This window comes from Canis lupus, chromosome 7 (genome assembly GCF_003254725.2).
Source record: "Canis lupus dingo isolate Sandy chromosome 7, ASM325472v2, whole genome shotgun sequence".
Classification (NCBI taxonomy): domain Eukaryota; kingdom Metazoa; phylum Chordata; class Mammalia; order Carnivora; family Canidae; genus Canis; species Canis lupus.
Genome location: NC_064249.1, coordinates 9482441 through 9508984, shown reverse-complemented (window position 1 = coordinate 9508984; position 26544 = coordinate 9482441). Strand labels below are relative to the sequence as shown.

At 42.8% G+C, this 26544-nt stretch overlaps 1 protein-coding gene and 2 long non-coding RNA genes across 4 annotated transcripts in view; 2 read left to right on the top strand and 1 right to left on the bottom strand.

Annotated features, from left to right (window-relative positions):
• The first annotated feature begins 3441 nt into the window (after positions 1-3441).
• On the top strand, positions 3442-7777 carry LOC112648367 (uncharacterized). Its single transcript, XR_003128954.3, has 2 exons — positions 3442-3945; positions 7365-7777. It is a non-coding gene; the product is annotated as an uncharacterized LOC112648367 (long non-coding RNA).
• A 3548-nt stretch (positions 7778-11325) lies between these two features.
• TRAF5 (TNF receptor associated factor 5) overlaps positions 11326-26544 on the bottom strand; it is a 47620-nt gene continuing 32401 nt past the window's right edge. For both annotated transcript variants that reach the window (XM_025429850.3, XM_035718748.2), the window contains exons 5-11: positions 24384-24548; positions 23676-23753; positions 23279-23353; positions 20733-20825; positions 15734-15874; positions 14173-14341; positions 11326-13180 (exon numbers count right to left, since the gene is read on the bottom strand). In XM_025429850.3, coding sequence (XP_025285635.1) covers positions 12603-13180; positions 14173-14341; positions 15734-15874; positions 20733-20825; positions 23279-23353; positions 23676-23753; positions 24384-24548 — 1299 coding nt within the window. In that variant the 3' untranslated portion in view covers positions 11326-12602. The remainder of the gene's footprint in view (positions 13181-14172; positions 14342-15733; positions 15875-20732; positions 20826-23278; positions 23354-23675; positions 23754-24383; positions 24549-26544) is intronic.
• Positions 15867-17403, top strand: LOC125755393 (uncharacterized). Its single transcript, XR_007411800.1, has 2 exons — positions 15867-16450; positions 17207-17403. It is a non-coding gene; the product is annotated as an uncharacterized LOC125755393 (long non-coding RNA).

Below are 26544 nucleotides of genomic sequence, written 5' to 3'. Positions count from 1 at the left end.
ATCTTATAAAATGTAACATTCAGGGGTCTGTGTGAGGAGAGTTCTGAGGGTTCCTAGGCAGAGGTCAAATTTCCACAAACAGGGATGCTCTAGACAGCATTCACAACAAATTCCTCAGAAGCAACCAAATACCTAGGGATGCCTAGGTATTTGGTAGAGAAAGGATAACAGCACCTGCTTTGGAGTGAGCTACACAATGGATTCAAATGTCAACACCATATCCAAGCCATGTCACTGTTGCAGGGTTACAGGATTCTTTTTTTTTATTATTATTATTATTTTTTTAATTTTTATTTATTTATGATAGTCACAGAGAGAGAAAGAGAGAGAGGCAGAGACATAGGCAGGGGAAGAGGAAGAAGCAGGCTCCATGCACCGGGAGCCCAATGTGGGATTCGATCCCAGGTCTCCGGGATCGTGCCCTGGGCCAAAGGCAGGCGCCAAACCACTGCGCCACCCAGGGATCCCGGGTTACAGGATTCTTGTCTCGTGGGGTGAGACGAGTGTGAAACGGACCAAAGTGTGAAATGAAGTAAAAGTTTATTAACTGAAGGTGAGAAAGGAAAAATGGAGCTCTGTAGAGATGGGTCTCGAATCGGTTACCACTGAGGGTTTTTATGGTTGTTTTCTTTTTTTTATAGAAAACTGACCAGGGAACTTGGTACCTATCTCACCTGTAACATTTAAGACCAAGAAGGCGGGGATCCCTGGGTGGCGCAGCGGTTTGGCGCCTGCCTTTGGCCCAGGGCGCGATCCTGGAGACCCGGGATCGAATCCCACATCGGGCTCCCGGTGCATGGAGCCTGCTTCTCCCTCTGCCTGTGTCTCTGCCTCTCTCTCTCTCTCTGTGACTATCATAAAAAAAAAAAAAAAAAAAAAAAATTAAAAGGAGATCCCTGGGTGGCGCAGAGGTTTGGCGCCTGCCTTTGGCCCAGGGCACGATCCTGGAGACCCGCGATCGAATCCCACATCGGGCTCCAGGTGCATGGAGCCTGCTTCTCCCTCTGCCTATGTCTCTCTCTCTCTCTCTCTCTGTGACTATCATAAATAAATAAAAATTAAAAAAAATAAAAATAAATATTAAGACCAAGAAGGCGGATTTGTCAGTATTACGAAAATATCTCGTCTACGTTTAGAACAAAGGAAGTGGATTTGTTATGTCCCCTTCCCTCTGATTAACATCTTGCCTATACCACTTCTCCGCATCTGGGATTTCTGTGGGCCCAGCTGGGTAGCCCCCTACCTAACCTGCCTGCCCCTGACTCATCACCTTGAGCAAACTATTTAACTTTTCCGTGCTCCAGTTTTGACGTTTGTTTCTACCTCAGGACTGTTGCAATGTTTTTATTTTATTTTATTTTTTAAGATTTTACTTATTTGAGAGAGAGAGAGTGAGAGCCAGAGAGATCACAGAGGGGAGAGGCAGAAGGAGAAGCAGACTCGCTGCTGGGCACAGAGCCTGCTGTGGGGCTTGATCCCAGGACTCGAAGATCATATGACCTGAGCCCAAGGCAGGTGCTTCAGCAACTGTGAGCCACCCAGGCTTTTAAATGACATAACGCCTGGGAAGAGCCTAGGTCCGCGTCTTGCCCTCAAGGCATTACCTTCACGACCTGTTCATTGTTGCTAATATTTCGTGAGAAGACGAGAATTTGGAAGGTGCTGTACTGAGAGGGAAGGTGCTTGTGAAGATTTTCGTCGGAAGACGAGAGATTCCGCAGCGGACAGGTAAGGGAGCGTCGGAGACGTGGGGGGAGGTGACATTTCCACGGTGGTGTCCCTGCAGGCCCCGGCACAGGGGCAGCGGGAGGCAGAGCTGGAAGGACCACGAACACCCCGTCCACCGTGTGTGTAGGAGAGGCCGGCGGCCGGTTACGGTGAATGAAGCTCAGGAAACGTCCCCTCTTCCGGGGGAACCTGGAGCGCCGGAAGCGGCCCACCTGTGCAGAGGCGGACGGCCGGGAGAGACTTCACGGGGGGCTGGGAGGGGCCGAGGAAGGCGGGAAGAATACCCAACGCGGTCCCTTTGCAGCCACAGCCCCCGCTGCGACCATCACGTACCGGAGCCTCCAGGGCAGGCGACCATCCGGGGCGAGCTCCACCGACCCCCGGCCCGCGGCCACGGAAGATCCCGGGCGGCCATCACCGCGCAGCCGCACGCGGGAAATCGCGCTATCGCGAGACTGCGGCTCCCGGCCGGCGACGCCCCGCCCACGACGCAGAGAGGGGCGGGGCCACGGGCCTCTTCCGGTCGCGCGCGATGTGGGGCGCCCGGAGCCTCGGGGCCGAGCTCCGCCCCGGGTGGGCGCCGCAGGGCAGCGCTTTTCCGGCGTTTGTGTGGGATTCCATTTCAGTTTCTGTAATGGATTGTCGCCAATTGTCAGCGGTTTCCTGGGATTTGTTTTCCCGGAGAGGAGTTTGCCCAGGTTTGGTGTCAGCACCACGCTGCGATCTCCCGTCCCGAGCCTCCCCTGGGTCAGCTGAGCTCCTGCAAGCTCCTGCGTGCTTGGTTGGCACGTTCCTTTGGAGGTCCCCGCCCCCCCGCCCCCGGCAGCGTGTATTGCTCTTTTGGTTGGTTTGTTCTTCCTCGTGGACGTTGATTGTTCCCTCGGATACGTGGGCTTTGGGGGTGTGGGTCCGTGAGGTCGCCCCGCCGAAGCTCTGCGTGTTTCTCTCGGATTCTGGAAGTAAGAATTCAGCTGTGAGTAACCTTGGTGGATTTCCCCAAGAATCCAGCTAGCTTCAGGCCGCGCAGCTTTCTTTCCAGGAGTCCCTTGGATTTGCATCTTACCTTTCCCTTTGTGGTGTTTTCTGAAGGTTCAAGGCGGTTACTTAAAAAATATATATATATGTATAAATATATATACATTTATATATAAATATAAAATTATAATATATTAAATATATAATATATAATATTAAATTTATATATAATGTAAATTTATTTTGTAATTATATAAATATATATAATTTATAACATCTATTCATATTATTTATAAATATATAAATAATACATTAAATTTATATAAAATATATAATATATTAAATTTATATAATAAATTTATTCTATAATTATAACATAAATTTATATATATAATTTATATTTATATTATTTATAAATATATAAATAATACATTGAATTTATATAAAATATATATTAAATTTATATATGATATAAATTTATTCTATAATTATAGCATATAAATTTTATATATAATTTATATTTATATTATTTATGAATATATAAGCGCAGCGGTTTGGCGCCTGCCTTTGGCCCGGGGCGCGATCCTGGAGACCCGGGATCGAATCCCACATCGGGCTCCCGGTGCATGGAGCCTGCTTCTCCCTCTGCCTGTGTCTCTGCGCCTCTCTCTCTCTCTGTGACTATCATAAATAAATAAAAAAAATTAAAAAAAAAAAAAAAAAACAATATATTAAATTTATATATATTTATATATAATTTATATTTATATTATTTATAAGTGTATAAATAATACATTAAATTTATATAAAATAAAAATTTTATATAAAATATATATTAAATTTATATATAAATTTATTCTAGAGTTCTATAAATTTATATATATTTATATATAATTATATATAATAATATATATATTATATATAATTTATATTTATATTATTTATAAATATATAAATAATACATTAAATTTATATATATATATTTTTTCCTAGAAAAGTATCACTTTTATTTACACTTTCAAATGTTTGGTATTAAACTGTCTCTGTGTTCCTGAGTGTGCTGTGAAGGCACACGCAGGGGTTGTGTCTCTCCACGATGTCAGCTTTATTCAGTCATAAATCTAGGTCAGCATAATCATAAAGCAGGTGCAGAATTCCAGATTCAGTGACGTTTCACTGACGATTAACTTGGCTTCTTCTGTGGCACACGGAGTAGAACACAAGACAAGTCACACAGCAAAGGTAACACGGGGGGGCGGGGGTAGGCAGTTCACCAGACTCTTTAAGTCTGAAGGCTGTGGGCGCGCAGTTGAGTTGAGACCTTGGTCGGGTCCAGGTCACCTCTTGGCACTTGAAGGGTCTCAGTTCCGTTCCGAGATGAATGTTCCAGAGCCTTCGGCAGCAGCTTTCTTAAGTGGTCAGACACAGAGGGGTCAGTGTCTGGAGAGTCTGACCGTTTGCTGCAAAAACCCTCCCTTTTATTTATTTTTTATTTTCGTAAAGATTTTATTTATTTATGAGAGACACAGGCAGAGGGAGAAGCGGGCTCCATGCAGGGAGCCCGATGTGGGACTCGATCCCGGGTCTCCAGGATCACGCCCTGGGCTGAAGGTGGCGCTAAACCGCTGAGCCACCCAGGCTGCCCCAAATCCTCCCTTTTTTTTTTTTTTTTTTTTTTTTTTAAAGATTTTGTTTATTTATTAATGAGAAACAGGGAGAGAGAGAGAGAGGCAGAGACACAGGCAGAGGGAGAGGCAGGCTCCATGCAGGGAGCCCGACGTGGGACTCGATCCCGGGACTCAGGATCAGGCCCTGGGCTGAAGGTGGCGCTAAACCGCTGAGCCACCCGGGCTGCCCCAAATCCTCCCTTTTAAAAGGGAATTGGTCTGGAGCCTCTGCAGACCCCTCGGCTTCTTGTTATCAGTTCTGGGGTGTCGTCAGCCGGTGTTGGTCTCTGTCATATCCGGTAGCTGTGGTGCCCCCTTAACTGCTTGCATCATGCTTGACACAAGTGACTTCACCTTGCTCTCCACACTCTGGTATTAACTTTTTCTTTTTAATCTCACATTGTTCTTATTAATTCATGTGTATTCTGTTGGAGTCCTTTTTCTTGGTCAGATTTATTGAACCACCCTTTGATTTTTGATTTTGATTTTTGGTTTTTGATTGATTTTGATTGCCTTTTATTGATAACCTTTATCTCAAAGTTTTTTTCTCTTTCATTAATGTATGCCTTCATTAATTTCTTCCTTCTTGGGCTTATTTTGTTCTTTTTGTAGAATCTTGAGTTGAAAGCTTATTTTCTTTAAAACATTTAATATGAAATATTATAAAACATGTATAAAACTATGGAGAATAATATGACACCTATATACTAACCACCTGACTTTCTCATATTTGCTTCAAAATTTACTATTACCAAACACAACAAAACAAAACAAAATTTTCTATTATCTATTCAGTTAGAGCCTCCTGTGAACTCTTCTGCAGTCCTTCTCCCTCTCTTCTTCCCTAAAATTAACCCCTCCTCAGGGTATGCTGCATTCCCATTGAAAGCTTCTATGCATGCTGTATATATATGTAGTTATATAAATAATACGTGGTATTGTTTTGTAGGTTTTTAAACCTCATATTAATGCTACCATTGTGTAACTTACTTTTGTCATCCAAAATTATATTTGTGAAAATTATCTGTGTTGACTCCTGTAGTTAGCTTTTTCATCTTAACAGCTGGGTGGTACTCCATTGGACGACACTAAAACAACTTAGCCATTCTCCTCTTGCTGGCAGTTTAGTGATTCCTGATGTTTGCCATTACAACACAGTTAATGGACATTCTTTAACACATCTTACTGGGCACATGGCAAGAATTTTCCAGAATATGTCTAAAAAAATAGAACTACAAGGTGGAAATATTTGTACAATTCAACCTTATTGTTGATGCCAAATTGTTTTCCAGTGCTTGCACCCGTTTACCCTCCCACCAAGAGTGTAGGAGTTTCTGTTGTTTCACATCCCTGCCATCATCCCCTGTTTGTTTTTATCCAGGTTTTTTTTTGTTGTTGTTGTTGTTTTTTGCTATTGTAAACAATTCTGGTAGTAAACTTTCTTGTATGTCTCCCAGTACACATATGCAAGAGTATCTCTGAATATGTAACTGGTAATGGAGTTGTTAGCTCTGTTTTGTTTTACATAATATTTAAAAGGCATATTTATGTGCCCCCACGTTGGAGATATTTCCTTTTTTAATAGTAAAATTTAACCCTTTCATGCTTATGTGCTTGGATTTAATTCTGTTTTTTTTTTTTCTATATATTGTGCTTCCTGTTTTCTGTCTTTGGTTTGATAAAGTTTCTTTTTCCATATTTTGTTGTCCTATGGTAGTTTGGAAGTTTTATGTTCAATTATTATCTAGTGGCTACTCTTTTTTTTTGTTTTTAGTGGCTACTCTTATATTTTGGCTCGTTTAAACTTCTGTTTTTATAAAAACATATGGAATTTATCAGCATTTTTATTTATTTTATTTTTTTAAGATTTTATTTATTCATGAGAGACACAGAGACAGGCAGAGACACAGGCAGAGAGAGAAGCAGGCTCCCTGCAGGGAGCCCAATGCAGGACTTGATCCCAGGACCCCAGATTCAGGACCTGAGCTGAAGGCAGATGCTCAACCACTTAGCCACCCAGCCATCCCTATGAGCATCTTTATGAGGCAGTCTTATATAGTGGTTAATAGTAGAGACTCTGAAGCCAGACTGTCAGGATTCAAATCCTGGCTTTTCCACTTATTAGCTGTTAAACCTGGATCTTACTATATAACTTCTCCATGCCTCAGTTGCCTCATCTGTAAAATGGGGATAAAATAGCATATACCTGGGTAGCCCCTGTGGCCCAGCGGTTTAGTGCCACCTTCGGCCCAGGGCATGATCCTGGAGACCCGGATTGAGTCCCATGTGGGGCTCCCTGCCTGCTTCTCCCTCTGCCTGTGTCTCTGCCTCTCTCTGTGCTTCTCATGAATGAATAAATAAAATCTTTTTTAAAATAGCATATACCTGATAAGATTATTGTGAGGATTAGTGTGTTAATGTGTAATTAGTATGTAAAATTTTTGGGACACTGCCTAGCACGCAGCACATAGAGCTCTCTAATCACTAGTTTTTTCATCTATGAAATAGGCATAATATCTGCCTAGCAAATTTGTTATAAAGATAATAATGCATTATTGTGTATATACTATTCAGTTTAATATAATGAGCACTTTCTATGCACTTGAATTAGTATGGTTTTTGGCTTCAAGGAGTTCATGATTTAGTTAAGGACCCACATATGGAAACAGAATTGCAGTCTGACATAACCTTAATACTATTCCCATGTCCTCTCTTACCCCCTTTTTATCTATGTTCCACACAGAGCAGTTTTAGAACACATTAATCAGATCATGTATTCCCTGCCAAAATTACTTCCACTTTCGTTACACTTTACATAAACCACAGCCTCCTGATTGTGACTTTTAACACTGTGCTCTGGGCCCTGCCTCCCCTTCTAAGTTCATCAGTTTCACCACTAATTTCACATCTGATTTCACCACTCTCCCTTCTTCTGGTGACTCCTACCTCACAGGCCTCCTCTTGGCTCCTTAAACCAACTCTCTTGTTCCTCAGTGACCTCTGCCCAGAATTTCCATCCCACCTGCTCTGACTCATCATGGCTGACTCATCTCTCAGGTCTCAGCTTGATTCAGTCAGGTTCTTAGTTAAAGACAACAGAATCTACTCTGGCTGAGAAAGGGACTTTATTAAGATTACGTAGCCCCGAGAGTCTCCAGGAAGATCAGAAGCCGGGTGGAGGTACGATACCCAAGCACGCCAGAAGCTCTAGTGAAAATCCACCGCTGCTGCCACCACTTGACACCAACGCCGCAACTTCCACAAACACAGGCTGTGAAACTAAGGCCTGGGGAACCAGGAGCTCTCCCTCTTGTCCGCTCGCCAGCCTCACCACTGGGTAGGCAGAGTTTGGCACTTTTCGTTCTTCGTCTTGCCCATGTTTCTTGCAATAAAAAAGTGGAATCTGACCAATCTCATTTTTCAAGTTGCAGTTGTGTGTGACTGTGCGTGATTGGTGGGGCCTAGGTCAGCTATGCCTGTGCTGCCAAGGGGGGGCAACTTTCCAGGGGGCAACTTCTCACGGAAATCCTCGGGTATTAGAGGGGTGTCAGAGGTGCTGGCCATTCAGAAAACCTGTCACGCGAACACTAAATACCCTGTCACCTCAGCAAGAGGCCCGCCCTGACAGCCCTAAGTATACACCTGTTCTCCCCGGCCCAGCCCCATATTCTTTCACTGTGCTCCGTCATTTTCTTCAAGGCATTTGTCACAACCTCTATAGTCAGGATGCCCTGGCGGGTCAGCGGTTTAGCGCCGCCTTCAGCTCAGGGCGTGATCCTAGAGTCCGAGGATCGAGTCCCACATCAGGCTCCATGCATGGGGCCTGCTTCTCCCTCTGCCCGTGTCTCTGCCTCTCTCTCTCTGTCTTGCATGAATAAATAAATCTAAGAACAAAACAAAAAACCTCTATAGTCGTTTCTTGGTTCAAATGCCTTATAAATCCTGGCCCCAGAGTCTAGTCTCCATGTGGAGTTTCAGTCCAATGAATGTAGCTCAAGCAGCCAAAAGTAATTTTTAAATGTATTTCAGTTTTTAACGTGGGTCTCTTGAAAGAATTATCAAAGGGGTCCACAGTTCCCAACAGTTCTCAGAGGTTTGTGTTCCCTTTTCTCCCTTGTATTCCTCCCAAATCCTCCTGTGCCTCAGTTTACCATTTCTTCCTAAGTTTTGCCTCTTGCGCTCTCCCTTCAAATGTTTTCTGCCTGTTATTTTGCCTTGCGTCACAAACATTCAAAACGGGGCTGAGGGCTCCATGTCTCTCAGGGCACAGGGGAAGAAGTTGAGAGCCCGAGGAGGCCGAGGACATTTACACGTTGAGCATTTTGGCTCACCGCGTGTGGCTGACCTCTAGATTCTAAATTTTACGAAGACAGGCAGTATCTGTTCTATTTCTGCCTAATGCAAAAATCTGACGAACACATAGCCAATTAACATTTGTTTTCTGGGAGAAAAAAAAAAAAGTCCAGCAATTGAAGTATAGGCAAGGAAGTATACAGCACAGAGTAGGAGCCCTTGGGCTAGTGACGGGTTGGCAGGGGAGTGGGGGGGCGTACATCGAGTAAGGAGTTTGGGAAGGCATCCTGGAGAAGATGAGGCCAAAGCAGAATCTCGGAATTCACCACGCAAAGAAGTAAGGAGAGAGAAGTGCAGCACAAGCACCGAGAAATGCCCAATGGCTTGTGGAGCTAAGACTAAATGTGAAGTTGGAGGACCGGAGGGAGGTGGGCGGAGGGGTAGAGGCAGGCAAGGCAGGCCTCGTGTGCCGTGCCAAGGAGGCTGGGCTTTGTCCTAGAGGCAATGCGGCCACAGTGGGCGGGTGGAGCAGTCGTTATCAGATTTTCACTTTAGAGAGATTACCACGTGGCAGTGTGAGGTTAGACGCGAAACAGGCGAAAGAAAAAACAGTTGTGCAGCAAAAAATGTAGGCCTTCAAACAGGGCCATAGTGGGCAGTAGGGATTGGTGGTAGGGATAAAGGAATTACTTGGAGGTCAAATTGGCAGTACTGGGTAGGTGATTGGATGGGAAGGTGAGGGAAGAATCTAGAACAGTGTCCAAACTTCTGGCTTGGATGATGATGTCATTAGCTAGTGTAGAATAAATGGGAGGAGTCCTAGGTTGGCAGTGGTGGGGAAAGCCAGAAGATCTCCAGTTCTGAAGTAGACTTTAAAGTACCAAAAAAAAAAATAAATAAATAAATAAATAAAGTACCTTTGGGGGTGCCTGGGTGGCTCAGTTGGTTAAGCATCTGACTTCAGCTCAGGACATGATCCCGGGGCTCCTGGGATCAAGTCCTGCGTTGGGCTCCCTGCTCAGTGGGGAGTCTGCGTCTCCCTCTCCCTCTGCCCCTCCCCCTGATCCTTCTCTAGAAAATAAAGTCTAAAAAAAAAAAGTACTTTTGGGACTTCACAGATGAGAAGCACAGCAGATACTTGGATATCTGAAGCTGCAGCTACAAGCAAAGGCCAGGGGCAGGGATGCAGAGATGCCCCTGAGGAGGGAGCAGCATGGAGGAGATGGTGAGTTTAAGAGTTGGCTGTGAGGTGCACTGGGAGGGACTGTTGTCAGGGTGACATTGGGCCCTGCCCATGCCTTCCCATGGCCCTTCTCCTACCTCTGACCATTCCTTCTCTACATGCTTTGCCAGCCCCTTTTTCCTCCTTCCCTAAAATGTGCTGTTCTCAGGTGATTTCACCACTTGGGTCCCCTGCTCCCCTGCTGTGTGTCCATCAAAGCTTTGTCTCTGGGCCAGAATTCTTATGTACAGTGAAGACCCATTTCTCCAACCACTTTCTAAGGGAAAAGTGTGGACTGATTGTGTAAAGGACCACATGAAGGGTTTGTTCTCTGCTCTATTTACTTGCATTCCAGACTGGTGCTGTGACTTGAAACTGGCTGGGACTATCTCTTGTTTCTCTGAAGAATCAAACTTGGGCAGCAGGGGTCAGAGTTTAGATCTGTTAGTATGCATTGATATGTACCCCACCTCCCCATCCTATCTTAATCCTGTATGTACCTTTCTCAAGGTGCTTAACTTCCCTTCTATGCCTACTGTGTGTTCTTCTTTTCATTAGGAATTGAAATCAGACCAAAATAGAGATAAAAACCTAAATATTTCTGATATAGGGCTACCTGGCTGGCTCAGTCAGTAAAGCACATGACTCTTGATCTTGGGGTTGTGAGTTCAAGCCCCATGTTGGATGTAGAGATTACTTAAAAAATAAAATCTTTAAATATTTCTGATATAGAATAAAAATAACTGCTCAGATCATGAAAGAGGAAGAACAGTTTCATGGATGTACTTATTTAAAGCAAAAATCACAGCTCTTATTTTTGAGAAGGGAGTGCTTTTTACTCTGGAATACCTTGTTCCGAGATCACTGTATCAATTGATGGATGCTGAGCTAGTAAGCAAACCATGCCGTGAGTTAAGCTTTTTATGTAGAGAAGTTGGTTAGAACAGAAAACCAGTATTTTGATAAATTCATTTAAGAATATTTACCATACCAACTGCTTCAAACTAGTTACAACAATATGATCTACTCCCAACGGGTTGAGCTGGATTAAAAACAATGAAAACAAACATGAGGAACCACCAACTCTGGCTGTGTGAGGGGAACCTATTGACCATTAGTTGGATTCACCAGCAGCTACGGTATGGTTCTTTAGTGTGTTTCCACTGGGAGCTTCTTTGAATTTAAGCCTTTGGGGTGATTTCTGCAATATGAGCCTTTGGCCCTTGAAAATTTTCACAGAAGAGATTCAGAAAGTTCTGATTATGCCAGAAGCCACTGGTATAAAAATCATGTTTCTTCCATCAGATTAAAGTGTTCAAAAGTTGTAAGGTACATGGTCATCACCTGAATGAGCTGCTTTAAGTGGTCCTCAGCCCATGGCACTTTGCCCTTACACTCGGAACCAGCTCAAGTGTGAGTGAACACTCAGGTGCACAACAGTGAAGGAGGGCTCAGGAAAACTGGCTATATTTTTTTATAAGCTCAGATTTATCAACAGCCATTAGGACTCCTTTTGACTTTAGATATACATCCTCGTTTAGAGATCCACATAGATAGATGCATAAGAATACAGTCACTTCTGTTCTTCACAAAGTACAACTTCAATAAGAAAAGTCACAAGCTTATATAAATGCCCATTTTCATAGCAGTTTGTGAATTCAAAAGTTCTCTCAAAAAAGAATGGGAGATCCTGCTTTCAGCAATCAGTTTGGGAGGGGAATACTTCTGATACCATAGGAATAATAATGGTGTTTTCCCTAGGTTTTAAATTTCTCTTACCCATTTATGACATTTTCTCCATCATATGCTAAATCCTGCCCATCCTCACATTAACTTACTATTATTACCAAAATACCTTTAAACTTACCAAATTGAACTTTATGAAACTGTTAATAGTTGACCTTTTCTGATGTATGAAAATAGTCTTTTCACATGGTTGAGCCTAATAAAATATGAACTTTAGTTGGATGGCTATAGCTCTCTATATATATACACACACACATATATATACTCTCTCTCTCTACACACACACACACACACACAAACACACACACTATGCAGTACTTTCTGTTTACTTCAACGGGGAGAAGGAAAATCTCCCTACATTCACCAGTTCTAATGCAGCCTTGCAAAACTGTACTTGCTGACTACTGGTGATGTTTAATGAAAATATTTAGAGGTACAGTAATTTCCACAAATTTAGTATCTGACCAAATAAAGTCTGGTCCAAACTGGACACACTGTCTTTGAAAGTACAAGATCCAACTATTTAATTGGGACAGCCTACCGTGAAAGATGGCTTTTGCAGGCTTATGGTTAGGTCTAGAATCAGCAGGCCAAGTAATATAATGCTGAAACATTTTCAGTTCTTCCTCTGTGTCCTCAAGAACATTTCGCACAGTGCCTACCCTGAGACACTATGCCAAGCACCAGTAAAAAAAGATAGGCCCCAGACCTTGCTTTCCAGAAACTCAACATCTTTTAAGAGATATAAAAATATAAATAATGAGAGGCTAGTCTAAGTGTCTTAAGTTTCAAACTGGGACCGAGTAAAATATAAAAAGAAGATAGCACTTGAGAAGCTTGAAACTGACTTCAAACACCAGGGGGGCAAACAGCCAAATACCAATGTATACTGAGTTCAAAGTCATCAGGCCATAGGATAATCACAGGTGTCTTCGTCCACGGTTCTGGGCCCAACAAGCCAGAAACAGGGACTAGAGGTCCTCCAGGTCAGTTAAATCCACAGCCACTTTTAGGAACACGGTGTCATCTTTAATGTAGGTGTTCTTGGCATTCTCCAAAGTGGAATGAGCCACGAAGCGGGGGCAGCCAGATGCAATATTCATCTCTCCATCGGGTCTTTTAAAGCTACTGCTGCTGGGGTCAGCCTTGAAGGTCTCCATAATGTGGTTCTTTTTGCCACTCTGGTCCAAAAGCATCAGGGTCACCCTCTGCCTGAACGGCCACTGCAACAGTGAGTCAAACTCCCCTCGCATCACTACAAAGTAGAGCGACAGGTGTGTCCCTTTCCCGGACCCATCCCCGTTCAGGTACGCTCTGGCACAGAGCCGGTAGCCGCAGCGGCTGGTGTAGAAGGGCTGGCTGAAGATGGACACTGTGTGCCCGTCCAGGGCCTCCCTCTTCTTCATCTTATAGTCTGTCACCTTCCAGATGAGCTTTCCGTTATAGCAAGCACCTTCCAGGAGCTTAAAGCGCTCTTCATTTTTATTCAGTTGTGCTTTATGAATATTAATGTGGGCATCGTGTTTATTAGTCTCCCCTTCCAAAACAACTGCAAAGAGAAAAGATTCCATAGGCCTTAAAGTTGTCTTTTGAATTTGCCCAGAGTGGAATTTTGTTATGAAGAAAACCAATAAAATTCTGACATCCTAAAGATGAGCTGAATTCATTGTCCACCAATGGACCATTTATATTGTTTTTTTTAAAGATTTTATTTATTTATTTGAGACAGCATGAGTGAGCACAAGCAGGGGGAGTGGCAAGGGGAGAAGCAGGCTCTCCACTGAGCAGGAAGCCGGATTTGAGGTTAGATCCCAGGACCTTGGAAGCATGACCTGTGTTGAAGGCAGACGCTTAACTGACTGAGCCACCCAGGCGCCCGACCATTTGTATTATTAACTCAATGAATCTCAAGTCTTGGCAAGAGTAGCACCAAAATGTGGCCCCTGGGTGGCTCATCCTGGGATGAAGCCCTGCATCCTGTTCAGCGGGGAGTCTGCTTCTCCCCCTGCTCATGCTCTCCTGCCCACATGTGCTCTAAGATAAACAAATAAAATCTTAAAAAAAAAAAAGAGTAGTAACAAGAAAACCCAAATGAACTCTTGAACTGAAGCTCCCCGAAGTGTAGTGAAGACACAAAGCATTTAACTAGTGTGCATTAGCATGGTGAGCCCCATTATTTAATATCTGGAATGCTTTAAACAGCCAAACCCTTTTCTATTTTTTCTGTACTTAAAACGGTGTTTCCACCACATCTCTCTCTTAGCTTTCTCATTATTTTCCACTCTCCTTAAAAACCACCACTCCCTGTTTCTGGAATCTCTTGGCCCATTTCCACACCTTGCCTGTTCCAGGCCCCGCTCATTGCCCTCCATCACTTTTCCCCCAAGTGGCCCAAATCTCATGCTGTTCTGATTCACAAATACAAGATTCAACCACTCTTTATCCTGGACGGCTGCTACTCTTTTTGGCCAGGTGTTTTGCTTGTTCCATAAACATGCAGACAGCAGAGTCACCAAAAGAGAAGCAAAATATGAGACATACCTAGTCTTTGATCATTGGTTTCTAGCAGAGTAATTTTCTGTTTCACTGTATCAATCGCTTCCACCAGAGGCCTCAGATCAAATTTATTTTGTTGCTGGTTAGCCATTTGTAATAACTGGCGCACTTGAGCTTCTAGCCAAGCCGACTTGTCAATGTGATTGGCAAGAACCTTTCAGTACGACATGGATCATAGTTTCAAAAAACAATTGTTACTATCTTAGTAATTCACTGAGAGTAAATTTTTTCAACTCAAACATTGCACATTTAATTAGTCAATTAATGAAGTGAAAAATGCACGATCCGGAAGAGAAAATTCAGTGAGGATGAGAGAGAGATGAGCCACCAAATATCCTTCTCCTCCTCCCAATCCCAGCTCCTGTTCCAAATCTTTGAATTTCTCTTCATTTGACTTTTACTCCTCCCTCAACTTCTCTCCATTTGGTTCTCTATCCTCATACCTATCTTTATATCTCTATTCTCCTGTTGTCTCTCCTCTTGCCTTATAACTTCCTTCTCAGAGGCTACTCTCCTGATCCACTCCTGCTCTGCTAGAAAGCACAGAATAAGCTGGAAGTGGACCCACCCGTTCCGGCCTGAGCACTACAGGTGGTACAGAAGTGCCCTGAGGCAAGGCCTAAATTTTGATTGCTCTCCTTAGATGGAAGAGATAAAATAAAACCAGACCTATATTTCTCTTCCATCCTTGCCACTCAGTACCTCTGACGAGTTTCTGTGTTAGGAAAAGATCAGAATTGAGATAGTAACATATGATGGATTTCTTTTTTTTTCTACACACACACGCAGCGTGCTAACAAAGTACGGAAATTATATGGCCTCCATTTTTCTGGGAGAGTCTACATTTCAAAAATACTACTCATGCCACATGTCTTAAAATCTTTTTCACAATAAATTTTATTTATTTTATTTTATTTTTTATTTTATTTTTTTTCACAATTTTATAAACACAATAAAGACATTCATTAGAAATGTGTTTATGGTTGTTTAACATTCATGATTTGCAAAGTAACTTTTGCTATATTTTAGTGTTGTTTAAAGCATCTGCTTCAGGGAATTAATAGTTTCACTTTGTTGACTGCAAAATGCAGAACTATGGAAACTCTCAATGAATCCGACATCAAGGGACTAATATTGATCCAACATTAATTACAACCCTAATTGCCATAAATCATGTAAAAGTATTAGATCAATGTTAAAATGTACTGAACGTTAAATGTTGGGGTTTGGTAAAAGAAGATCTTCATTCTTATGAAACACATACCAAAATGTGTAGGGGTAAAGGGCCCTAATATATACAGCTTACTCTCAAATGGTTCAGAAAGAACACCCACGCACATACAGCAACAGAGACAGAGAGAGAGAGACGGGACAAAATACTGACAATGAGTGAATCTGGGTGGAGAATAGGTATTTTAAAGCACTATCTTGTTCTTTTAGCGTTTGTTTACATTTGAAATTATCTCCACTTAACAAGTTGTAAGAAAAACCCTGGCTGCCAGTTGAAGGCTAAATCTTGGCTATGAGTAGAGACGCCATTTCTCACCTGGATGTTTGAGAGGAAGCTTCCATTTTTGCCAAACAGCTGTGCAAACTGCTTGAACTCCTTTTCGAATTTCTTTACAGTTTCTGCTAGCTGCTGGATTTTACTTTCTTTCTGCTCTAGGCTCTTATATAAATCAGAAATCTAGTAACAGGAATGTGAATGAGATCATTTAAATGCATGTATACACGTTAAAATAATTTAAATATAGGTCTAGGAAAATATGGTGTTTCCAGAAAAATATATACATACATATACATTTACCAGTGGGTTCCTATATAATATTTACCAGTGGGTTCCTATATAATATTTGCAGGGGTTTCCGAAAACAAAACAAAACAAAAACCAGAGCCACAGATTTCTCATCAGCCTTTTCTATACTTAACCTGCCTTATGATGGTTCATCTAATGATAGTGGACATCACTTGACTAAATTCACTGAACTGGTTCTCTTCATTCATTCAGTACGCACTTAGTAACCACAGAGTACTGATCAGCGCACCACAACAGATGCTATCTGCTATCTGCTTTTTTTTTTTTCTTAACCTATAAAACTATAAGGGGTCTTATTTGCAATGGTCCTTTTGGTAAGCTATATATATATATGTCATTTTCTTAGAGATGAATACATAAGAAATAAGACAAGGAGGGGCCACATCTGGGAATCACAACAATTTAGCTCTGTGGCAGCCACTGTAATATCTGGTAAAGCAGAGAGAGGTAAGAATGACCCCCACAGAAGAAATTGAATGTTGTCTTCCAATCACTTTCTGTTGATAGGGGCCAGACTTTAAATTTGTTAGACCCTGCCTGTCCTACTTGGCTGAACAGGGCGAAGTTGCCACCAATGGTGGTGGGAAGATTCAAGGAAGTAGAGATTTCAGACCCAAGGCCTGAATGGATTCAACATTACACACCAGTGTTAGCATATATTAGGAGACTTCGCATTTATTCATTAAAGCATACAGGAAATCCACATATTTCAAATAATCCTACAATAGATTCTCTGTGTCCTGAATCTAACTATAATTGGTGCAATTTGTTCATCTCCTTGTGGTTCTCTAGATACATCTAAGGATGGTGCTAACTATTCAGGAAAGCTGGGTGTTCTAGAGTTCTATCCATTTAGACTAACGGCAAATAGCTGAAATTTGCTGAATGTGTCATACCCTTCTATTAATTAGCTCTTTTAATCCTCAAAGAACCCTTTGAGTTGGGTATGACTATCAGCCCATTTTACAGATAAGGAGGCAGAGAGTTTAAGTAACCTGCCCAGTGTACAGTTAGCTTAGCAAGTGGCAGGCAAAACATGTTATGCTCTTAGAATCTGTAACGTATTTGAAGGAAATAACCAGAAACCCTAATGTGAGCCTAGATGGCTCTTCTCTTATGATCCATACTTACCAACTTTAAATTCTAATATACAACAAAACAACTCATATCCACTTTTCATTTCATTTCAACACTTTGTTTTAGCCTTCATTACGTCTCACCTGGACTGTGACAACAGCTTCTCTACTGGTCCTACACCATCCCTCGCACTCCCACCAGAACCGAAGCTCTATGGGACCTGGGATGTGGGTCCCACAGGCCACTGTAACCCCAGGAACTGGTCTGATGCCTGGCATCAGCAGGTGTTTGATAAATATTTGTTGGATGACTGTATGAATGAATGATGCTCTTTCTTTGTCTTGTTTGCCCCTAATTCATCCTTCATGCTGTACCCAGAGTAATATGAAGACACAAATCTGGTCTTGTCACCTCCCCTCTTACTTAACCATCCTTAGTGGACTCCTTTTTACAAACCCCACTGGGCCCTACATGATCTTCCCCTGGCTACCTTTTCAGCCTCCTGGCCACTGACATCCCACGTGTGCCCTGCCCAGCAAGACCACACTTCTCTTGCCCCTGGGACCTGCTCTCTGAGATACTTCCTCCTCTATTGAGAAACCGCTGCTTTTCCAGTGTCCACTCAAGGGTACTTTCTCTCAGAAATATTTCCTCACCAGTACTACCTACCTAGGTCGTCTCTCAAGTTCCAAGACCCTCCTGACCCCACTTGAGTGTTTAACTTACCCTCATTATTCCTAAAGCTTTTTGGGGGTTGTTTGGGTCTTTTTCCTCTACTAACTTTTTGAGGCCACATCTCACTTATTTCTGCATCCCCAAAGCCCAGCACAGTGTCTGGCACCCAAAGGGCATTTGATACGTGTCATATAAATGAATATACAAATGCCTGCAACAACCATGTGATCTCTGGGCCCAGAAACTTCCATTTAGACCCTGAGAGAGCTGACTTTTCCCTACAGGGCAGACCCATCTCCCTGATGGAAAGCAAACCTCCGTGTCTCCTCTCCCCACCCTCCCCCCTCCCCTGCTCCTGTTCCGGCAGTGCCCAGCTCAGGTCATAACTACCATGTTCTCTGCCTTCTAGACTTGTAGCTTGCATCCCGACCTCTGAGTGTCTCTCGATGCCCTTTCCATCCCCACAGACACGGCCTTGGCTGAGCTTCACCATCACCTCCAGCACCACCAGCCCCCAGTACCTTGCCTACTTCACCTAATACTCAGCTGCTTAGTATGTTGGCTCCAGCTAACAGCTTAAGTATATTAGCTCACGTAACCCTCACCACAACCTCATTTTATGAATGAGGAAACTGGGAAGAGAGAGGTTAAGTAGCTTGTCCAAACCCATATGGAGAGTGTAGAGCCAGGTCTCGAAACCAGGCATTCTGGCTCTGGAGCCCTCACTCATCAATTGCGAGGCCCTCCTGCCACCTTGTCTAGTTAAGTACAGCATCCTTCTGCCTGGTTCCCCCGTCCTCATGCTCTTCTCTCCCTCTATCCATCTTCCATGCTGCCACCAGCTGTCTTATCTTTTTTTTAAAGATTGCATTTATTGGGATCCCTGGGTGGCGCAGCGGTTTGGCGCCTGCCTTTGGCCCAGGGCGCGATCCTGGAGACCCGGGATCGAATCCCACGTCGGGCTCCCGGTGCATGGAGCCTGCTTCTCCCTCTGCCTGTGTCTCTGCCTCTCTCTCTCTGTGTGTGACTATCATAAATAAATAAAAATTTTAAAATAAAAAAAAAATAAAAAAAAAAGATTGCATTTATTTATTTGAGAAATGGGGGAGGGACAGAAGGAGAAGGAGAAGCAGACTCCCCACTGAGCAGGGAGCCCAACGTGGGGCTCGATCCCAGGACTCTGGGATCCTGACCTGAGCCAGTCAGATGCTTAACTGAATGAGCCACCCAGGTGCCTTGCAGCTGTCTTACTTTTTAAAGCCAAACAATTAGTTGGCCACATACTGGTCCTTGCCCACCCCTAGTGTCCAAAAGTTCACCTTATGCCACCTTGCATTTATGAAAGACCTTCATTGGGACCTGTTTCCACTAACCAAAAGAAATCAAAGAGGAGTTTCACTTTTATGAAATGATAACTGCTCCTTTGCTTTACACCACTTCGGCTTCTGAAAAGTTTCATAGGGTTGCTCTACTTTCCCCTAGTGGGGGGGAAACTTGTGTTTTCCTATTTCAAAACCTCCATGAGCTCCCTTTTACTGACAAACAGTAATTCAAACTTTGGCTCTTAAATCCTTTCTGAAACAAGGGAGAATATGAATGAATAAAATAAAATAATTGAATGTATAGCATCTGCAACTCCTTAGCTTACATGGAGGGCCACTGCAATGTGGATCGAGCATAGCAGTCTCCAGTACTCCCCTGTCACACTCAGGAGCCCCACCATCCCCAAGTCCCTGTTCCTTGAACCATCGGCCTTCCTCATACCTCCCTGTCTTGGCACAAGTTTTCCTCTTCTGCAACGTCCTCTTTCCACAACATTTAAGCTGACACATCTTCTCTTCCTTCAATGCAAAGCTTGAATGTGCTCCCTTGGAGAACCTTCCCCAACACCCACTGCCTCTGCGCCCCAGACTGAGCCACAGCATGTTCTATAGCACAGTAACTTCTCTATTTGCATTTTCGTGAGATCTTCAAGGGCAGAAGCTGCGTCTTCCTCCACTCAGAGCCCCTAGCAACGAACCTCATATCTAACATACAGCAGGTGTTTGTGAATGAACAAATGGATGGATGGGTGAGGTGAGTGGTACAGAAAGAACTCGGGAATCATTACCAGGCAGTGTGCCCTCTACCAACGTTACAGTTTAATTGGTCTTCCCAATTTTCTTCAGGGTCTGCCCTTGGAACTCACACATCTCCTTTAATATGGAATCAGATGTCATAAAATAATTGGCAATAATCGCATTCAGCTCCCTCTCTTCCTGACATGCGCTTGAGAAGTCTGATCCTCTGAGATGTTCTAACAAAATAATTAACTTTCATAATAATTACTCAACAGAATCAGCATTTATTGAGGTCCATTATGAATATTCCAGGGATTATGGCAGGCATTTGTACACACAATTTGATTCACTTGATAATCACAACTCAGTGAAATAAATACATATGTATGCATTTATCAGGCTGCAAAGTTTCTCACAGGCAGGAGTTAAGACTTACTACAAAATATGTAAAACCCACAGTGCCTAGAAGAGATAGTCAACTATTGTTTCAGAGTAACATTAGTCTAATTCAAAAACATCGAACACCTACTTGTCACCTGCCAGGTGCCAAATATTAACCAGAAGGTGTGTGGCTAGGCTGCAGAGAGGCAGTGTGGTATTTCGTGGGGAGCACTGGGCTGAGAATCAGGGGACATGTGTTTGAGATTAAATCCTGCCACTTACAAGTTACAAACATCACAATTTCTTTGAGCTTAGTCAACTTCATCTGTGGAAGGAGAGGGTTGGACCCAAAAATCTCAAAGACACCTTCTGGTTCTAATGTTCTATAATCCTATGAATCTGCCTGGCTGCTTAATAGAAAAACATCTACCTCCACTCGACTTGTACTGAAACAGAGGAGAATATAAAACTACCAACAATTACCAATCCCAGCAATTGTGCTGCCTCCCTTTACATTGGAAACCATGAATATTTACCTGTTCTTCTAATTGTAAGTTCTTCTCTAAAACCAGAAGCATGTGGTCCCGTAACGCTGAATGCTCATGCTCCTGCAGGCTCCCCCGTTTATCCTTCAATATGAAGACGAAAGCAAGTCAGGTTTTTTTGTGAAAGGCTCCAAAAATGAGGGTGGTGGTGAGATGTTCTGCTAACGCAGAACTGTAACAACTCTGCTTACTCGTCTAAAGGTGGGTTGCAGGAAAAATAGCTCTCCCAGTCCACAAGACAATTTTAAACTTACAGTAACAGAGAATCGGGCCACTGTCAAAATTCTCAACACAGATTTCTTTCTGTGTGCTGGGAATCTAGGACTGTGGGGTAAGGGCAGTTATCATCTCTCAGCTATTTCCACATAAAATCTCTCTCCTCGGTGGATTAGCTTCAGATCAATGTCAAGCCTAGGTTAGTTCTCTCTCCTACTGAGCACACATCTCCATGCTGCCTTCTATCGAAGGCCAAAGGTATACAACCTGATGGTAATTCCAGCCAATGCATATTTGTTGCCCTCAAAATCAAAGAATATGTTTGCAAGAATAAAGGGTAACTACCTTTTCTAGTAATTAAAATATTGTGCATTGAAAAAGTAAATACTATCCATTTTGCAGCCAAGATGATCACTGGTTTGATACTGAAATTCTATGTACTCTTCACTGACTTTTTAAAAAGGCTTCTCACAATATAAAATATTTTTTCAAATATGTTTTTAAAATAAGAGAAATATATGCTTCCCCTTTTCTCCATCACCACCCCTAATTCCCTAGTCTCACCAGAATCAATGAAGATATATATATATATATATACACATTTTTAATCACTGAGATAATAACCATATTTAATTTTGAAAAATATTCTTATTATTTTTATCAGATGTATGATATTCCAAAATATAAATATATACAATTATATAGTCAGCACTTTAGTGATGTGCTTACAGGCTTTTAGTTTTTTGTTTTCTTTCGCTATATAAACACCTTTGAGTTTATTTGTATATGTGTAAAATAATAAACATCTTTGAGTGTACTTGTATATGTATATAATCGTTGAATACTTATGAAAGAATTTTTTAAAAATAAAGACATTTTTATTTAATTTAATTTTTTTCAGTAAGCGATATGCCAAACATGGAGCTTGAGCTCCATAACCCTGACTGGGCCAGCCAAGCACCCCTCACTTTTCATAGATATAACCAAACTGCCTGCAAAAAAAAAAAAAAAAAAAAATGGATATTATAAATTGCTTTAATCTAGTCAAATTGATGGTGAAAGTTACATTTCTTGTTATAATTTACGCTTATTTAGGAGTTAGATGCAGTGTCTTTTTTTTACATCTATTAGCCAACTGAATTTTTTCTGGACTACTCATATATTCCTTTGCCTATTTTTCTCTTTTGTTGGATAAGCTATTTACATTCTTTGTATATTAAGGAAAATACCCTTTTTATCTTGTCATATGTTGGAGACAATTACCTCCAGTTTGTGGTTTGCCATTTGACTTTATTTGTGGTATTTTTAGAAATCATATAAAAGTTTCAAATATTTGTGGTTAAACATCAAAAGCACAGCTCTGGTTTTGTGTTAATTATCTAAGAAAGACCTTTCTTTCAAGAATAAAAAAAAAACACTCTTTCTTCTAGTATTTTTATGATTAAAAAAAAAACTTACTTGAAGTAATTTTAGATGTACATAAAGTGTGAAATAACACAGTGCATGATACATCTTAATGCCTAAAACTTTGATCCATCTGGAATCTGTTAAAATGAGGTAGGAATCAAACTTTCTTTCCTTTTCTTTTAAATTTATTTTATACAATTTATTGAATAATATTTTTAAAGGTAAAATACACTTTAAAACATGATTTCAAATCAATTCTGTTTCAAAATACTTGGTGATAGACCAGGGTATCATAAAACCAAGATTTATAATCATCAGAAGAATAACTCTGGAAAGTCTCAAAATCTGATAGAGGCAGTGGAATTTGAATTAGAAAAACCACCATGATGGTTAATTGTATGTGTCAGCTTGGCTGGGCTACGGCACCCAGTTGTTTAGTCAAAACAAATCTGGATGTTGCTGTGAAGGTATTTTGTAGATGTGATTAACATTTACAATGAGTTGACTGACGAAAGCAGGTTACTCCATACATAATGCCATAGAGCCTCATTCAACCAGCTAAAGGCCTCAAGAGCAAAGGTTTCCTAAAGAAGAAGCACTTTTCCCTTTTCCCCAGGATTATAACCTAGGAGCTCCAGCCTGCTGGCCTGCCCTGCAAAGAATCCGATTCACCAGCCCCCTGAATCACGAAAGCTAATTTCTTAAAATAAATTTCTGTCTATCTACATGTAGGTATAGATCTCCTATTGATTCTGCGTCTCTGGAGAGCCCTGACTGATAACATTGCCAGTCTTAAAGTTCCCCAAAGTGAATGTTCTTCTGCATCGTGAAGAATGGACTCAATGTAGTAAAATAAACCTGCCGAGTGAATTATACAGTCGAACGTGGAGGTAGAAACAAAAGGCATTCCCTACCTTGACAGTACAGCCATAGTGCTTAAAAGGACAGTCTTGTTCAGCCTCGGGACACACTGTGAGATGTTCATCCACCTACGAAACAAAAAAGACAAAAATTCATCACCAATTCTCTCCAGTTGCCTGATAGACCTGCAGCATGCAGGGAACCCAGGGTGGCTTGGAGACAAAGGGTGGGAGCAGACAGGGAAAAGCCATGCTGAGGCCTGGAGGAGGAAGAGCTACGTAAAAACGGAGAATTCTCAGGGAAGAGGGGAGGGGACGCAGAGACTGTGGCTATCGTGGGTGTTATTCAAACCTTGGGCCTCAGCCTGTGGGAGTTTATCAAACACACACCACCGTGGTTACTGAAACTTTATCTTACATAAAATCTACTAAGAGAATAATTTACAGTTACCTCAGTTCTTGGAATAATCTGCGAACACTTGTTAGGACAAGGTACCGGGTACTCAGGACACAAGTTTTCCTCATGATTCTGAGACAGAGAAAGTATGATGAAACAGAGTCAAACCCTGCCTCCAAAGGCTCCCTTCTATGGCCTCAGAGGGTTCACGTCTACGTCTCTGGGCATCTATGTTATGTGGCTTGCCCTCTACAGGAAGGGACAGCCTAGTTCCAAGGACAAAAGATGGCTGCTTTCTTCACATCGATTCAATTCAATTTTCCAATCATTCCAAAAGAAGGTCAGAGGGCCCAGGACTCACAGAGGGCCGACTCTGGGAGTTCTCAGTATGGCTCCTTCGGTACACGCAAAAGGTACCCCGTAGTCTCTTTTTCTGCCTACGTCCTCCCACTCCAGTTAGATCATAGCACCCCGAGGACACAGGATCGTCACCCCCTTGTGACCCAGCACCTAGCATGGCTCCTTGCACACTCACACTCAGTGGGCCCTCAAACAATGCTTTCGCCAATGGTAAACGAGTAGAGCCCTACCAACGAGAAGATTAGCTTTTGACAGAACTCTCAGATAATTCTTTAGACCTATTTCTGGGCAAAATAAAATCAGTCATGGCCTGATCCCCGTGACCACTTGGGTAGAATTTAGCCCCATTAAGATGATTCGCCTCTCATTCTCTCAATCTCTCTCTCTCTTTTTTTTTTTTACCTGTAGATGGATTACCACCACATCTTTTTTGCAATAAAGGCATCTTTCCTCCCGGAACTGGCAAGATGTGCTCACATGTTCTTTCAAATCTTTCCGCAGGACTGGCTCCTGACAGTCCTCATTAGAACACTGCACAGCTTGAAAGGGGCAGTGCTGGAGGTGGTCCTGCAACGGAAGAAAACAGGCCAGTGGGCCCCACTGACCAGGGCGGGAGGGGGAGCCAGCGGGAAGCCTGGAAGGTGGGGGGGCCCTGGGGGTAGCTGGGGGGACCGGGCTGCACAGACAGACCGTGATGGCCAGCCTGCGTGACCAGAGTTAGGAGGACAGGAAGACGGCTGAAGGAGGAAGCATGCTGCGTCTCTTTCAGATCATCCAGGACCCTGCTCCCATTCTCACATTAGTTCCTCAATATTGCCCTTAGGCTGGCTGAGGGATCTGCCAGTTCTCCAAGGGCATTTGGGATTTCTTTTTTGCATCCCCGGTGCCAAGTCGTGATCTCTGCATGACAGGCAGCAAAAGCCAGGGCAGAGGGGGCTGAGGGAAGAGCAGGGCATGTCCCAAGTACAGGAAGGAAGGGAAAGGGTTAAACAGAGAAAGGGGACAGAATGGGAACTGTTCCAGAAGTAGCCGAGGAAAGCAGACGGAAAGAAATACAGGATCCCAGGCACCAGGGAACCTGGGAATGGTCAGACCTGTAGTCAGAACATGTTCTTCACCAGAATATGAGACAATGATGACATGGACAGTGCTCATTCTGGTATTGTTCAGGTATAGATTTTTATTTTTTAAAAAAGATTTGAGAGAAAGAGTGCAGAATGAGAGAGAGAGGACGTGCACGTACACACACACATACACACGTGAGTAGGGGAAGCAGCAGAAGAGGGAGAAGCAGACTCCCCACTGTGCAGGGAGCCCCACGTAGGGCTTGTTCCCCAGGACCCCAAGATCACGACCTGAGCCGAAGGTGGACACTTAACTGGCTGAGCCACTCAGGCGCCCCCATGTATAGATACTTAAAAGCAGGAGATATATCTTTTTGTTTTTTGTTTTTTTTTTTACTGATTTTATTTATTTATTTATTTTTAATAATAAATTTATTTTTTATTGGTGTTCAATTTGCCAACATACAGAATAACACCCAGTGCTCATCCCGTCAAGTGCCCCCTCAGTGCCTGCCACCTAGTCACCCCCACCCCCACCCCCCCACCCCCCCCGCCCTCCTCCCCTTCCACCACCCCTAGTTCGTTTCCCAGAGTTAGGAGTCTTTATGTTCTGTCTCCCTTTCTGATATTTCCTACCCATTTCTTCTCCCTTCCCTTCTATTCCCTTTCACTATTATTTATATTCCCCAAATGAATGAGAACATATAATGTTTGTCCTTCTCCGACTGACTCATTTCACGCAGCAGCAGGAGATAGATCTTAATAAAACCTCTGGATCACTGCAAGTTTTTGTGATGCTAACAAGTCATCAAAACCCTAGTGAGTCTGTCCCCTGCGAGATCCCCTAAAACACAGCTGGTCTGTTGTTTTTGTAAATAAGGTTTTTCTGGAGAACAGCCACATCCACTTGTTTACACACTGCTGGGGGGAGGGGAGGGATGAGCTGCTTTCCCTCTGAAAGGGAAGAGCTGGGTTGAGTGGCTGATACAGAGACTGTATGGCCTGCAAAACCTAAACATTTTACTAACTGGCTTTTGGCAGAAACAGTTTGCTGCTCCCGTCCTGAAGGAGAGAAGACACAACCAGTTTTGCTGTAGGAGATAAATAAACATTATTGCTACTCTCCTTTGCTTCTAATAATAAGAAACAAAGAGTGACCACTGAAATCCTCATTTTCTCCAAAATTTGCTGCTCCTGCTACCCCTCCACTGTCACTGAAACAGTCACCACTCATCACAATTCCGATATCTTGGAGAACCTACACCTCACCTGCAAGCCAGGGTGCAGGTAGGGGACAGGAGCGAGGGAAACACAGAAGAAACAGGTGAAAAGAAACCAGCCACTGTTCTCTAGAAGCTAATGATCTGGTCACAAAAGCTGACGGCTGGATGGTCAATTGGAGCCTCATTTCTTGCTCAGCCTTCATGACCACAAAGCTGGAAAAGATGCCCCCGCTCTAGGGCCCGACTATCGAAACACGAGAAAGTTCAGTGAACCTC